The 15714-nt window shown below is 41.0% G+C and overlaps 1 protein-coding gene and 1 pseudogene across 2 annotated transcripts in view; one reads left to right on the top strand and one right to left on the bottom strand.

Annotated features, from left to right (window-relative positions):
• The window catches only part of NLRP14 (NLR family pyrin domain containing 14), a 35293-nt gene extending 32984 nt beyond the window's left edge, over positions 1-2309 (bottom strand). For both annotated transcript variants that reach the window (XM_055422535.2, XM_088843460.1), the window contains exons 1-2: positions 2018-2309; positions 676-747 (exon numbers count right to left, since the gene is read on the bottom strand). In XM_055422535.2, the coding sequence (XP_055278510.2) occupies positions 676-747; positions 2018-2309 (364 nt within the window). The remainder of the gene's footprint in view (positions 1-675; positions 748-2017) is intronic.
• Positions 2310-7205: 4896 nt separating this feature from the next.
• Positions 7206-8080, top strand: LOC129553827 (large ribosomal subunit protein eL6 pseudogene; annotated as a pseudogene).
• The last annotated feature ends 7634 nt before the right edge of the window (positions 8081-15714 follow it).

Here is a 15714-nt window from a genome sequence, read left to right on the forward strand (position 1 = left end):
TCAAAAATCACTGCCCAAGCAGGAACTTATCTTCAGAATCATTTAATACAATAGGAAGTGTTTATTTATCAGTTCTTTGAACAAAGTAGGCTCTCAATTATTTCTTGAATGAAATAATGTAGCCCATTAAAAAGCAGCACAGTTAAGAACAAAGACTTCTCACATGGTCCCATTTTCTTTGTATTATACTTCAATTTATAGAAACTGGGGTTCAGCTTATATAGAATTCAAAACAAAGCAGGGGGACTGGAAACGGTATTGAATTAGGACTAAGAAAACCTGGTCCTAGAAATTACATTTTATGTAGATTAGTTGGTCACCATCCTGGAACTCAATTACAGCATCATTTTGAACAGAAGAGATGCAACAAGCCAAACTGTCCCTGCCAACTCTTATGAACTCTTCAGTCCATAAAACAAGATATCAAGATACCTTTGTTCATCAGACTATCAATTGTGACAGGGTCATTTCTAAACACTCTGAATTAACATGATCCTGTGTCTGATTTCGTCCAGAGAGCTGGTTTTGTCAATTCTTTCTGAATGATAATCACTGAGCAGTTAGTATATCGCAAGAAATGAGCAAGAGTTGAACAAAAGTCCCCTGAGAGATAATATTCCATTATGCTTCAAAAGCTCAAACCTCCCAAATCTGACAAAAAGCCCACCTACTTACCCAGCACTGATGCCTGATCACCCTGTACCTCTCTGGCCTTGCTGTCCTCTGTTCTTATGGTCTGGGCAGTCCCTGCAACAGGTTCCAAAAGGAACATGAGATTTACCCAAAAAAAGAATTTGCTGACAGCCACATAGGGGCCAGAATTTTCCTCAGTGGTCCAATTCTATGATCATCTGGATTTAAGAAACTAGAACCAACAGAGCCCCAGACTCCACCAGCTTAGCTGGCGGAAAAGTGATGTGGTGTGAACACTGAAGTAGGATACTTCTTGCCATGCCTCCCACCTTGTAACTCTAAGCCAAGTGGTCTAGTCTGAGCCTAAGTTTCCTTGTCTATACTGACCTCACAGGGATGTGGTAAGGCTCAAAGAAATAATGGATATACATTTTGGAGCTGTAAAGCCTTAAATGTGAGTAAGGAATTTTAGAGGTCTACAGTATTTCATACCTAGGAATGACAAAAAATAGTTTTTTTATGTCTCTTAATATTTTATTTTTTGCCCATTCCTCATATTTCAGCAAAGATTTAAGGTCATATTTGAGTATCTTAGATCCAACCAGTCCATTCTAAAGGAGATCAATCCTGGGTGTTCATTGGAAGGACTGATGCTAAAGCTGAAACTCCAATACTTTGGCCACCTCATGCGACGAGTTGACTCACTAGAAAATACTCTGATGCTGGAAAAGGTTGGGGGCAGGAGGAGAAGGGGACGACAGATGAGATGGCTGGATGGCATCACCGACTCTGTGGACATGAGTTTGAGTGAACTCCGGGAGTTGGTGATGGACAGGGAGGCCTGGCGTGCTGTGATACATGAGGTCGTGGCGAGTCGGACACGACTGAGTGACTGAACTGAACTGAACTGAATTACTTTATTTGTAGTTTAGGCAAAGGAACACTAGATGGGGCAATTCTTTCTAATCACTCTGTTCTTTTAATCATTCTAATCAGTACCAGATGGATGAATTACTGCCAATTAAGGAGCCATACTCTGGAGAAGGGCATGGCAACCCACTCCAGAGTTCTTGCCTGGAGAACCCCATGGACAGAGGAGCCTGGCAGGCTACAGTCCTTGGGGTTGCACAGAGTCGGACACAAGTGAAGCGATTTAGCATAACATATCCTAAGGAGCCATACTGAACAACAGTACTCAAAACTCTTCAGCCTTTTAGTGCACCTCAAATGATTCAACAAACTCCCATTATATACATGACCACCATGGAACTTGTACACCAGAGAATGGTCTGGACTTCATTCCCAAGTACCATTCACAGAATCAATGGGCTCCAGGAAGCACCACCTTCTCCCCACCCCCAGGTATGTCTCCATCACCACTCACAGTTGATCTCTGCTTTTGCTCTCTCACACAGATCCTTCAGGTTCATCTTGCCAAAGATACTGAGAGCCACCTCCCAGGCTTGCTCTCCTGGATAATATTTGCTCATCAAGTCAGCCAAATCCTTCCGCTTGGCCTTCTTCACTTCAGACCAGGGTATCCTGCAGGACCTGGGTTCCAGGGTCTCATTCTTTAGAAGTAACTTGAATCTAATTAATTCCTCTTTGTTTAGCTCCTCCAAATACAATAGCAGCCCAAAATCAGAAAAGAAGGAGGAAGACGACAAATGCGTCATCTTGTCTATGGATTAATATTCAAGCTTCAGTGGGGAAAGATAATCCAAAGAACATGGGGTAACTGGGACCTGTGGAAAAGTAAGATTAGAGAATGAAATACCTCAAAAACACCGACTAATTCAACAAACTTATTGAAGCCCACTGTTTCAGGCTCAGTACTAACCTCCTGTCCACTGTAATATATTTTCTATCATAAAAGCATTTCTCTAATTATGTTTCTTCCACCTTCCCCACAGTTGCTCCCAGCCCCATGCTTATGAGCTGTAAGAAATCAAGGAAGGCAATCCATCTCTCATTCAGTTCAGTTCAGTCGCTCAGTCGTGTCCGACTCTTTGCGACCCCATGAATCACAGCACGTCAGGCCTCCCTGTCCATCACCAACTCCCGGAGTTCACTCAAACTCATGTCCATCGAGTTGGTGATGCCATCAAGCCATCTCATCCTCTGTTGTCCCCTTCTCCTCCCGCCCCCAATCCCTCCCAGCATCAGAGTCTTCTCCAGTGAGTCAACTCGTCGCATGAGGTGGCCAAATTATTGGAGTTTCAGCTTTAGCATCAGTCCTTCCAATGAACACCCAGGATTGATCACCTTTAGAATGGACTGGTTGGATCTCCCTGCAGTCCAAGGGACTCTCAAGAGTCTTCTCCAGCACCACAGTTCAAAAGCATCAATTCTTCGGCAATCAGCCTTCTTCACAGTCCAACTCTCACATCCAAACAAGACCACCAGAAAAACCATAGCCTTGACTAGACGGACTTTTGTTGGCAAAGTAATGTCTCTGCTTTTTAATATGCTATCTAGGTTGGTCATAACATCTCTCATTACTCTTCTGCAAAGCGAGGACATCAGAACCAATCTCAGAGGACTATGGTCTGTATTAAATGAGGTAGAGTTCATGTATCACCTGGCTCAGAACAGGCTTCTATTAAGTACTGGCAAATTTCTTCATTCACTCTCTCCCCTACCAACACCCAACATACATCTCAAACTATAAAATGTTATTATTGTACCTCCACCATCTTAAAGCATGACATGCAATTGGCACATGTCACCTTTTTCCTAGTCTGGTCATGTCAACTTTAGTCACAAATCCGTACCAGTTCCTGATGATCTGTGTTCCCTAGCTCACAAGCTCCTTTCACATCTATTCAATATTAAAATTATTATAGATGAGTTAAAAGGTAAAGCCCTTCCAAAAGAGCATTCTCACCCATCCCTGACCTCGACTCTCATGAACTCATTCCACTCCAGCACTTCACTCCAATGTTCTCACTCAGACTTTATCATCAACAACTACTCAAACTCTGTAGAATCTTTTAAACTCTTAAACTAATACTTTCTAGTTAACTGAACAGTTTCATCCCCTCACTCCCATGACAGTTCTTCAAATGCAATTCAACCTTAGTCTTTTGAGCCCTGTGTTTTCCTTATTTATCAGCCATCTTAAGAGCCTTATTCAGTTTCTCATTTAGCGCAGGAACTCCAGTTAATCATTTAAATCTTATGTTCGAGCTCCCCATCACCGCTTCAGTGATTTGCCTAAAGAGATAGAGCTAGTAAGTGATACCCCTGGAACTCACCCTAGATCTTTCTTCAAGCCCTCCTCTCCTTTCCAGCCTTTCATATGCCACCTGCTACTCTTGCCAGCAGGATTGGAAAAGATGAATGCGGGAAGAAAAAATGTACAGAGGGAAATTTTACTTCTTAAACAGAAGGTGAATTATCTCAAAATCACAAGGTAAATTAGGACTTTCTCATATAGTAATTGGTGAGTTATCAGCTGTTTCAGGATTGTTTTTATTTGCTTTAATGGCACTGTAGAAATACTCTACATTATAGGTAGAATCCAACCAAAACAGGTTCTACAGTAATTTTTTAAAAGAAGCAAAAAGGACTCAATTTGAAGAAACTTCAAAGGAACACTAAAATTTCTCCAGAACATACAAAATATGGTAGGTGAGGGAAAATGTGATATAGAATACCACACCCTCAACTTCCTGCCCAGAAATGTACAGTTATCACTGCATGGGGGCTTATCTGTTCCTTTTTTTCCTGTAACAAAAGATGTGAGCTCTAGCTTCTTTTCTATAGCTCATTCCTTCACCTGTGATCCGAATCTCATCAGCATCAGGAATTAAGGGACTTAGTCCATCAAAAATCTCTCTTCCCTTCTCGAGCCTCAACTTCTCCCTGTCCTCGAGGTCCTTCTCACCAGCATTTAAACATGCCCAAGTCTACCATAGTCTTTCACAAATATTTCCTTTACTCCACATCTCCTTCACCTTCAAACATCCTCAGTCTTCTATACTTTACCTATTATACCTCTTCAGTCCCTTGCAATCTAACTTTTGCTACCCCAGTTTCGCTGGGAAAACTCATACCAGTGATCACTGTTGTAAAACCCAGTAGGTAGGCATTTGGGGGATTCAGTTTTTATATTTTTAAGTAGGAAAAATAACAGTACCTACCTCTTCAAGGATCAGAAGATAATGCATGCCCCTAATTTATAGGGTCCCATATATATAATATTACAATTTTAACTGTCTTAATTCTTGATGTTCTTTCTCTTTGGCTCTTACAATACCTCATACTTCCTTCATCTTCCTCCTGTCTTTCTACGTGTTCCTTTGAGCCAAGATTTGCAACTTCTGAATCCCTTCGGTTTTTACAAAATGATATCTACAACTCTTATAGAGTACAATAGGCCTTCGCCTCCTTTCCAAAGATTTTATGTTGTTCTTTAAGGACTTTTTTTTTTCCTGTTCTGTTTTGTGATCTTCCTTTGCTTATATTTTTGGGAAGAAGAAAGCAGATGTCATCTGGTGTGACTCCTTTTCTGGGAAGGCATTCATAAATTCCAAAATGTTCTGAACTAAAATGGGAACCCATGGCTTAAGAGGATCTATTTCAATTTGCAAATTTATTGACGGAAATTTTTACTACCTATGATAATTAAAGAATATTTGCTCAAAATAAGTTATTTTCTCAGCATGTATTAATAATTATCATATTTCTTGAGAACCTACTGAGATAGTTTCTTAATGAAAATGTTCTCTAGTCCCCAGAGCTTGGTTTTATCTACATTTTACAGATACATGGACTCAGAACTTAATAAGTTTGCCCAGGTTACAGAGTTGACAAGGAACTTATCAGGCTACAAAGCTCATTTTCTTTCTACTATGAACCACTTGCCTTTTAATTTTATTTTTCAGGCACTGGGAATTCTGATTTAATGAAATCTGCGTGACTATGCTCTGATACCTGACTTTTGCTCAACATTGGGCTAGGGGAAAGGGAAGACTTCTAAATATATAATGGCCGAACATAAAGGAAGGAGGGATTCTTTTCCAAAGAGGGTAGAGATGACAAGGTCTTGGAAAAGTTGCATTCTATCTAAGAAAGAGGATATTCCTACCCTTTTCATGTGTTTCTGCCTGACTTCCTTTATAGGGCCACTGGAATCTCCTATAGCAGTTTCTCAATCTCACCACCACCAACATCTTTTGCCAGATGATTCTTTATTTGGGGGACACTGTAAGTGCACTGTATGATGTTCAGTGGCCTTCCTGGACTCTGCCCACCACATGCCATTAGAACCTCAATCTCCCACAGCTGTGACAATATGTCTTTGGACAGTGCCAGATGTCCCCAGGGAAGCATATTGCCCCAGTTGAAACCAATTTCAAAGCCTTAACCTCTACTGCTATAATTATATAACTCATCAGCCCTTCTCCATGTCATCATCAGCCCTTCTCCATGTCATTACTGTAACAAATCAAAGAAACAGAGTAGACACCTCAGGAAAAGCAGCATAGTCGCGGAGAGTTGGACACAACTGGGCGACTGAACTGAACTGAAGACAAGAAATATAACTGTGAAGGGAAACATTCAGTGAAGATTATTAAGACAACTTGTAAATCATTCAGACAAAAATTAGTATCCTCACATAATAAATCTCAGATACATAAATCAGTACATTGTAAATACTTCAAAGCAGACTGGGATAAAGCAGAGCATATTCATTACACCTTAGGAGAGCAGGAACTTAGCAGCTTGGAAAAATTAAGGGAAATGATCAAGAATCAAGATAACTATCAGGAGATACATTGTTAAATATGTTGAAAATAAAATTTCTTGTCCATAGGAATTCAAATGCAAAAAGTAAACTGAAAACAGCTAATGTTTATAGGAAATTTGACAAATAAAGGGCTGAAGTTTAAATTAGTAAAACCACTTTAGAACTGTTGGCATTAACTACTAACGAGGGCTCCTTGGACAAACTGTTGATTCTAGAGCTGGGGCTGGGAGTATATGAGATGAGTCTAGAGCTTCTTGTTATGCCAGAAACTAAGGAAAGGAAAAGGATTAGGAACATCAGAAATACACAAGAACCAACCCAAAAGAGCTCCTAGTGGCAAAAGTAAATAACATTGTATTGGATTATAACCTAAAGGATAAAACAAATGTCTATTAAGTCCAAACTGATAGATAAACGACTGAAAAAATAAATTAATGGGGGTGGGATGGGGAGAGACAAATCTTATGGAAGAATTCCAAATACTTTATGTAGCGGTTTCCTCCTCCAGGAGGTAGATCTTACCCCCAGCCCACTACCACCGAGGAGTGTGAACCGTGAAGAAACCTGACAAACACTGGTGATTAAGGTTAATATCATCAACCGGAAGTCACCACTGACAGGATGTACCACTGATGTGACTGATGAGAAAGGCTTATAATCACTGCGATATTCTTCTCCTAAATCCGTAATCCCAGTAAAACCATGAGGAAAATATTAGACAAACTTGAGTGAAATGCTACAAAATACCTGGCCAGTACTTCTCAAAACTATCGAGATCAAAAATGAGGAAAGACTGAGCTCTTTCCTATCTTGCAAGATGGTGGGTGAAAAGGCTGAGAAGCCAGATACTAAGGGTAAAAATCCTAAAGCCAAGAAGGCTGATGCTGTTGAGAAAATTTAAAAAGTGAAGAAGGTTAAGAAGGGGAAACCCCACTGCAGCTGAAACCCGGTCCAGATCAGAGGAATTCGTAGATATTCCCAATTGGCTATGTGTTACAGAAAGGCCTTGTACAAGAGGAAGTACTCAGTGGCTAAATCCAAGGTTGAAAAGAAAAAGAAGATGCAGGTTCTTGCTACTGTCACAAAACCAAGACACAAGACAAGACTGTCACAAAACCGTGACAAGAATGGTGGTACCTGAGTGGTCAAACTGCGCAAAATGCTTAGGTATTATCGTACTGAAGATGTGCTGGAAAGCTGCTGAGTCACGGCAGAAAACCCTTCAGTAAGCCTGTGAGAAAGTAGGACACTAGCGTCACTCCAGGGGCTACACAGATCGTCCTCACTGGGCGCCACAGAGGCAAGAGGGTCACTTTCCTGAAGTAAGCTGAGCAGTAGCTTACTACTTGTGATTGGGCCTCTGTCCCTCAATCAAGTTCCTCTGCATAGAACACACCAGAAACTTTTCATTTCCACCTCCTCTAAAATTGGTATCAGTGGAGAGAAAAATCCCAGAACATCTCACTGATGCTTACTTCAAGAAGCAGCTGTGTAAGCCTAGGCAACAGGAAGGTGAGATCTCTGACCCACAGAGCGGGAAATATAAGACTACAGAGCAGCACAAGGCTGATCAGAAAGGGTGTGTACTCACAAATTCTGCAACGTATCAAAGCTGTTCCTCAGCTCCAGGGCGACCCCCATTCTGTGTTTGCTCTCACAAATGGAATTTATCTTCACCAAGTAGTGTTCTGAACTTCTTACAAAGAACCTAATTAAGTAACTTGTACACCGCCCCCCCCCCAAAAAAAAAAAACCCCAAAAAAAAAGACAGGGAAAGATTGAGAAACTGTTACAGACCAGAGAAGACTAAGGAGACAAGATGCCTAAAATATGGTGTCTTGGAAAGGATTCAAGAGCAGAAAGAGTACCAGGGAAAATATAGTGAAATCTGAACTAAGTGTGAATGAATACTTTTAGTTCATATCTTTGCTGTTACAAATATACTACAGTAATACAAGATGTTAAAAATAGGGGAAATTGGGTGGTGGATGCACAAGAACTCTTTCCGTAAATCTAAAACTATTCTAAAACAAACGGTTATTTTTAGTTGGATTTATGTATACCCTGGAGACAGCAATGGCAACCCACTCCAGTACTCTTGCCTGGAGAATCCCAGGGACGGCGTAGCCTGGTGGGCTGCCGTCTATGGGGTCGCACAGAGTCGGACACGACTGAAGCGACTTAGCAGCAGCAGCAGCATGTATACCCTATGGCTGAGCAATTACAGTCCTCAGAATATACCTAACAGAAATGTGTGTGTGCAAGTATATGCCAAGAGACATACAAAAATAGCCACAACAGCACTGTTTGCCAATTCTTAAGCACTGGAAGAGATCCAGAGTATCTTTTAACCTTTCTTTAAACTTATAAGTAGAACCAATAAATAAACTGCAATAAATTCATACAACAAAATCCTAGACAGCAATGAAAATATATGACCTGTAGCTACATGCCATTAGGATGAATCACACAAAGATAACCCATGAAAGAAGTCAAACCCCCAAAGATTATATACCATATAATTCAATTTATAAAAAATATCAAAACTAAAAAAGTAAAAAAACTAAACTGGTATACTGTTTACAGATACATGTATAAGTGTCAAAGCCATATTTTAAAAATGGGCTAGTGGTAAGGAAGTAGCTACCATAAAAACTGGTTTATTGTTACCTCTGCAGGGAGGGAGGAATTTGTAATCAGGAAAGATCCCCTGGGTTCTTGGGCACTCTACAGTAATGGTAATAAGTTAATATAGTGTAGTATAGTAATAGTAATGTTCTATTCCTTGATCTGGTGATGGCTTACATGAGTAATCATTCAGTTATCACTCACTAAATGCACATTTATGTTGAATATTGTCTTCTATATGAGTTATAGTCTCCTCTAAAATAACGATTTTAGTTCATATGACCAGAAAGAAAGAAGACAAATATATTAGAAAAGCACTGAAATAAAATTATTGTAAATAACCACTTCAGACCGAGGGGAAAATGGAAAATAAATATTTCAGAAAATGGTCAAACTTAAGCAGATACCTAACTAATACAAACCAGGTGATATCACTTCAAACTTATTAAAATGTAAAAAATAAACTTTAAAAACAACACCACACTGACAATGAGAATGAGATGGAACATTGTTAGTGTAAATGTTATTTGTTACACTCTTGGAAAGCTGCATGTTTAACAACTATGCAGAACTTCAAAAACATGCATGACTTTTCAATCAGTAACCTCTCTCTGGGAAATTAACCAATGAGAAGAATTACAAATACAGAAAAGAAAGTTTGGGGCATAACAGAATAATTTTCTGTGCATCACATAAATAATTGTCAACTAATTAAAATGTAAAGATGATTAATGAAATGAATGCATAAAAAATGAAACACTTTTTCAGCTATTAAAATGATCTCTTCATACAGCAATATGCAACACGTGCATGGTTAAAAGCAAATAGTAGGAGTATAAAGATTACAACCAAAGAACTGAAACCCCCCCATTAAAAAAAAAATAACCAAATACACCAAAGTATCAACCACGGTTGTGTTTTGGGCTTAGGACAATTTGTGACAACTTTCTTTAATCAGATTACATTACTTAAATAAGTGAAAAAAATTAAAAGGTGAGAGGCAATATCAACTTGTCAAATGTTAAGAAAGACAAAGAAATGAACACCTGTACTTGAATTTGGCGAGAGGGAGTTCAAGGAAGACCTCTGTGAAGAGAGCAATTTTAGGTCTCTGCTGAGGGAGAAGGAGAGCGAGTGATGAAGTCTCAGTACTATGCGGGTAGAGGGTGACTGATGCAGTGAGCAAATACGCGCGCTTTTTAGAACTTTGCTACTTACGGGGGAAAAGACCTTCAGCGAGGAGCCCAGACTGCAGAGCTGACAGTTTTGTCTTCAGTGCGGCGAGAACCGGGCGGAGGCTGCCCAGGGTGGAGGAATGAGGAATAAAGGCGAAGCACAGGTGGCGGGAAGGATCTGGGCTTGAAGGATCAACACCTGCTGGGGCAGAGAGGCCAGAGGAGTGCCTGAATCCATTAGGATTCACGAGAGAGGGGAAATCTTACCACCTGACTTCAGGAGCGTTAAGAAGCGGGCGTTGCACTCGAGTTAGAGGCCACACGAGGTCTTCGACCGCACTGGACTCTATCCCACGTGCGCACCCCGCCCCGGGCTCCCCGCCTCCCCGGGTGCGGCGGGCTGGGACCTGGGAAGCGGCCTCGCCCGCCGGGCCGGCTCCCGCGCCCTCCAGCCGGCTGCGTTCTCCACCCTGGGGGTCCTAGCAGCTCCCGTCCTGGGCCTCGGGCCGGGGTCGGCCTACCCTTCCTTGTCTTCCACACAGAATGCGGATTCCGGCAAGACTCTCACGGGATGTAACTTTGTATTTTAGAGCGGGCAAAACACACGCAGGGAAGAGGAGGGTCATTCTATAACCTTGCGTCGCACGGTGGACATTGGTGGCGAAGATTCCATCGCAGCGCTGAAAACCGCGAACCAAAGAGAGAAAGGAAAAAGAGAAGGGGTACCCTCTAATGCGAAAGGGAAACTCATTCTTAGATCCTTACACTAAAACTCCCTCCCGAGCCGCGAGTGCTGCAAAAGCGCGCGGAGGGCAGCGTGGACCGCCCGGGGCTGTTGGCCCCTCAAGGTCAGGCCCAGAGAGTCTTCCCATTAGTTCGCTGGACAAGGGGCTGTTCTCATCCTCCCGCTCCCCGCCTGAGTCTCGGAACAGCGTTACCACACACTGCTGCTACGAAAAGATACATTGTTCATTACAGGAGCCTCTGTGTGCAGCACACCTTGGAGCACACAGCCTCCTTTCTTTCCAGATAATCAATAACGTGGGGAAGAGAGAGTCTGGGAGTTGGGCCCTAGTTCATCTGACCTTTCCTAGACTGGCGGATTCCTAATAAACCACGTCCCTTTATTCATCCATCCAATAATTCCTGTAATTTTTGAGCATCTGTTTCCTGCTTGACAGTTTTCTTGGTCTCTTGAAGGGAATAAAATATCCAAATTTTACTCCCATCCCCCTGACTCCCACCCCTCCCATGGAGCTTACAGTCTATCGAAGAAGTAGAGATATATCAGAACTGTAGAGTATCATATGTAATCTTTGCTAAGGAGAAAAACAGTGAGGTAAGGGACCTAGTGCTGGTAGGTGGGGGATAGTGAGGGTCTTATTTCTCTTAGGGTGGAAAGGGAAGACACTCTGCTAAGGTAACATTTGCAGAAAGGGCATGGACCATGCAGATAATCCTGATGATGGAGCAGCCAGGGAGCCCCTCCAGCAAGAGCCTGACTGATAGATATGAGGAACATTTGAGTTACATCAAACATCATGGTCACCATGACTCCGTGCTGATATAGATAGTGCAATTTCATCCAAATCCCACATGACTAGAACTGCTTTTGTATGAATATGGCCTTGGTCCTTCAAAGTTGACTTCCACCCTAATAAATCTAGCAGCTTCAGGAATTAGAATTGTCTAATTCTTGGATGGGAGACCTTAGATCAAAAGGGTAAATGTGTGTCCCTTTAGGATGGCTTCCTTTTTCTCAGGATTAATCATTCTAAAGACCTTTTCTGGTTGACGCAGCAGCAAGATTTGGGAGATTCACGACTGAGCAACTTCACTTTCACTTTTCACTTTCACACATTGGAGAAGGAAATGGCAACCCACTCCAGTGTTCTTGCCTGGAGAATCCCAGGGACGGGGGAGCCTGGTGGGCTTCCGTCTATGGGGTCACACAGAGTCAGACACGACTGAAGTGACTTAGCAGCAGCAGCAGCAGAATTGTCTATAACCTCATTTAAGGTAGTATTTCTTCAGCTGGAATCTTCATGGAGAGTTTCAAACCTTATTGGCAAAGTAGGAGCCAGCATTCATTGTCATTAAGTAAATATATACACTCTAGGCAACTGATATACACTCTATACAACTCTAGGCTGGTTAGCAAGATGGATCCAACAACCTCAATTACTCTCAGAAACTAGAGTCCTAGATTGTAAAGATTCATATAAAAATTAATTGAAAAGAATAACCAATAGGGTGAGGATGAGAGACAGCTATCCAAGTAATGTGCTAAATATTATATTCACAAGTCCATACATCTTAAAAGAAGCTATGTATGTTAGCAGTTTTCGTTCTGAAACCATTTCTAACATGCTCATAAAATCATGAAATAGAACGTTTATTTCATGAAAAATTTAAAAAGGAAACTGTTAAAGAAACAAAGTTTTAGAAACTGAGGGTCCCAGAACAGTATATTAGTAAAAATGAATTAGACATCTGCATTTTTATTTAATTTACAAATTTCTGGCCATATTTTATTTTACATAAATGCACAAGCTTTATGTCTGGCTCTGGGTGAGTGATCACACCATTGTGATGATCTGGGTTGTGAAGATCTTATTTGTATGTTCTTCTGTGTATTCTTGCCTCCTCTTCTTAATATCATCTGCTTCTGTTAGGTCCATACCATTTCTGTCCTTTATTGTGCCCATCTTTACATGAAATGTTCCCTTGGTATCTCTAATTTTCTTGAAGAGATCTCTAGTCGTTCCCATTCTATTGTTTTCCTCTATTATTTTGCATTGATCACTGAGGAAGGCTTTCTTATTTCTCCTTGCTATTCTTTGGAACTCTGCATTCAAATGGGTATATCTTTCATTTCCTCCTTTGCCTTTTGTTTTTCTTCTTTTCTCAACTATTTGTAAGACCTCCTCAGACAAATATTTTGCCTTTTTGCATTTCTTTTTCTTGGGCATGGTTTTGATCACAGCCTCCTGTACAATGTCACGAACCTCCATCCATAGTTCTTCAGGCACTCTATCAGATCTAATCCCTTGAATCTATTTGTCACTTTCACTGTATAATAGTAAGGGATTTGATTTAGGTCATACCTGAATGGTCTAGTGGTTTTCCCTACTTTCTTCAATTTAAATCTGAATTTGGCAATAAGGAGTTCATGATTTGAGCCACAGTCAGCTCTCAGTTTTGTTTTTGCTGACTGTACAGAGCTTCTCCATCTTTGACTGCAAACAGTATAATCAATTGGATTTCGGTATTGACCATCTGGTGATGTCCATGTGTAGAGTCTTCTCTTGTGTTGTTGGAAGAGGGTGTTTGCTATGACCAGTGCGTTCTCTTGGCAAAACTCTATTAGCCTTTGCCCTGCTTCATTCTGTACTCCAAGGCCAAATTTGCCTGTTATTCTAGGTGTTTCTTGACTTCCTACTTTTGCATTCCAGTCCCCTATAAAGAAAAGGACATCTTTTTTGGGTGTTAGTTCTAGAAGGTCTTGTAGGTCTTCATAGAACTGTTCAACTTCAGCTTCTTCAGCATTACTAGCCAGGACATAGACTTGGATTACTGTGATATTGAATGGTTTGCCTTGGAAATGAACAGAGATCATTCTGCCGTTTTTGAGACTGCCTCCAAGTACTGCATTTCAGACTCTTTTCTTGACTATGATGGCTACTCCATTTCTTCTAAGGGATTCTTGCCCAGAGTAATTTGGAAAACTCAGCAGTGGCCACAGGACTGGAAAAGGTCACTTTTCATTCCAGTCCCAAAGAAAGGCAATGCCAAAGAATGCTCAAACCAAAGAATGCACAATTGCACTCATCTCACACACTAGCAAAATAATGCTCAAAATTCTCCAAGCCAGGCTTCAACAGTATGTGAACTGTGAACTTCCAGATGGTCAAGCTGGATTTAGAAAAGGCAGAGGAACCAGAGATCAAATTGCCAACATCAACTGGATCCTCAAAAAAAGCAAGAGAGTTCCAGAAGAACATCTACTTCTGCTTTATTGACTATGCCAAAGACTTTGACTGTGTGGATCACAACAAACTGTGGAAAATTTGTCAAGAGATGGGAATACCAGACCACCTGACCAGCCTCCTGAGAAATCTGTATGCAGGTCAAGTAGCAATAGTTAGAACTGAACATGGAACAACAGACAGGTTCCAAATCGGGAACGGAGTACGTCAAGGCTGTATACTGTCACCTTGCTTATTTAATTTAAATGCAGAGTACATCATGAGAAATGCTGTATGGGATGAAGCACAAGCTGGAATCAAAACTGCCAGGAGAAATATCAATAACCTCAGATATACAGATGACACCACCCTTATGGCAGAAAGTGAAGAAGAACTAAAGAGCCTTTTGAAGAAACTGAAAGAGGAGAGTGAAAAAGCTGGCTTAAAACTCAACATTTAATAAAAACTAAGATCATGGCATCCGGTTCCATCACTTCATTGCAAATAGATGGGTAAATAATGGAAACAGTGAGAAACTTTATCTTCTTGGGCTCCAAAATCACTGCAGATGGTGACTGCAGCCATGAAATTAAAAGACACTTGCTCCTTGGAAGAAAAGTTATGACAGCATATTAAAAATAAGAGACATTACTTTGCCAACAAAGGTCTGTCTAGTTAAAGCTATGGTTTTTCCAGTAGTCATGTATGGATGTGAGAGTTGGACTATAACAAAAGCTGAGCACCAAGGAATTGATGCTTTTGACCTGTGGTGTTGGAGAAGACTTTTTTTAAATTAACTAACTTATTTATTTTAATTGGAGGCTAGTTACTTTACAATATTGTGGTGGCTTTAGCCATACATTGACACAAATCAGCCACAGGTGTACATATGTCACTCATCCTGAACACCCCTCCCACCACCCTCCCTAGCCCATTCCTCAGGGTCATCCCAATACACTGGCCCTGAGTGCCCTGAGTCATGCATTGATCTTGGCAATCTATTTCACATATGGTAATAAACGTGTTTCAGTGCTTTCTCTCAAATCATCCCACCCTCGCCTTCTTTTACAGAGTCCAACAGTCTGTTCTTTATATCTGTGTGTCTTTTGTTGTCTTGCATATAGGATCATCATTACCATCTTTCTAAATTCCATATATATGCGTTAGTATACTGTATTGGTGTTTTTCTTTATGACTTACTTCACTCTGTATGATAGGCTCCAGTTTCATCCACCTCATTAGAACTGACTCAAATGCATTCTTTTTAATAGCTGAGTAATATCCCATTGTGTATATGTACCACAGCTTTCTTATCCATTTATCTGCCGATGGACATCTAGGTTGCTTCCATGTCCTAGCTATTGTAAACAGTGCTTCAGTGAACATTGGGGTACACCTGTGTTTCAATTCTGGTTTCCTCGGTGTGTATGCCCAGCAGTCGTATGGCAGTTCTATTTCCAGTTTTTTAAGGAATCTCCACACTGTCGGAGAAGACTCTTGTGAGTCTCTTGGATGCAAGGAGATCAAACCAGTCAATCCTAAAGGAAATCAGTCA

The sequence above is a fragment of the Moschus berezovskii genome, chromosome 14, assembly GCF_049115385.1.
Source record: "Moschus berezovskii isolate FMDL1 chromosome 14, NW_MosBer_1.0, whole genome shotgun sequence".
Taxonomy (NCBI): domain Eukaryota; kingdom Metazoa; phylum Chordata; class Mammalia; order Artiodactyla; family Moschidae; genus Moschus; species Moschus berezovskii.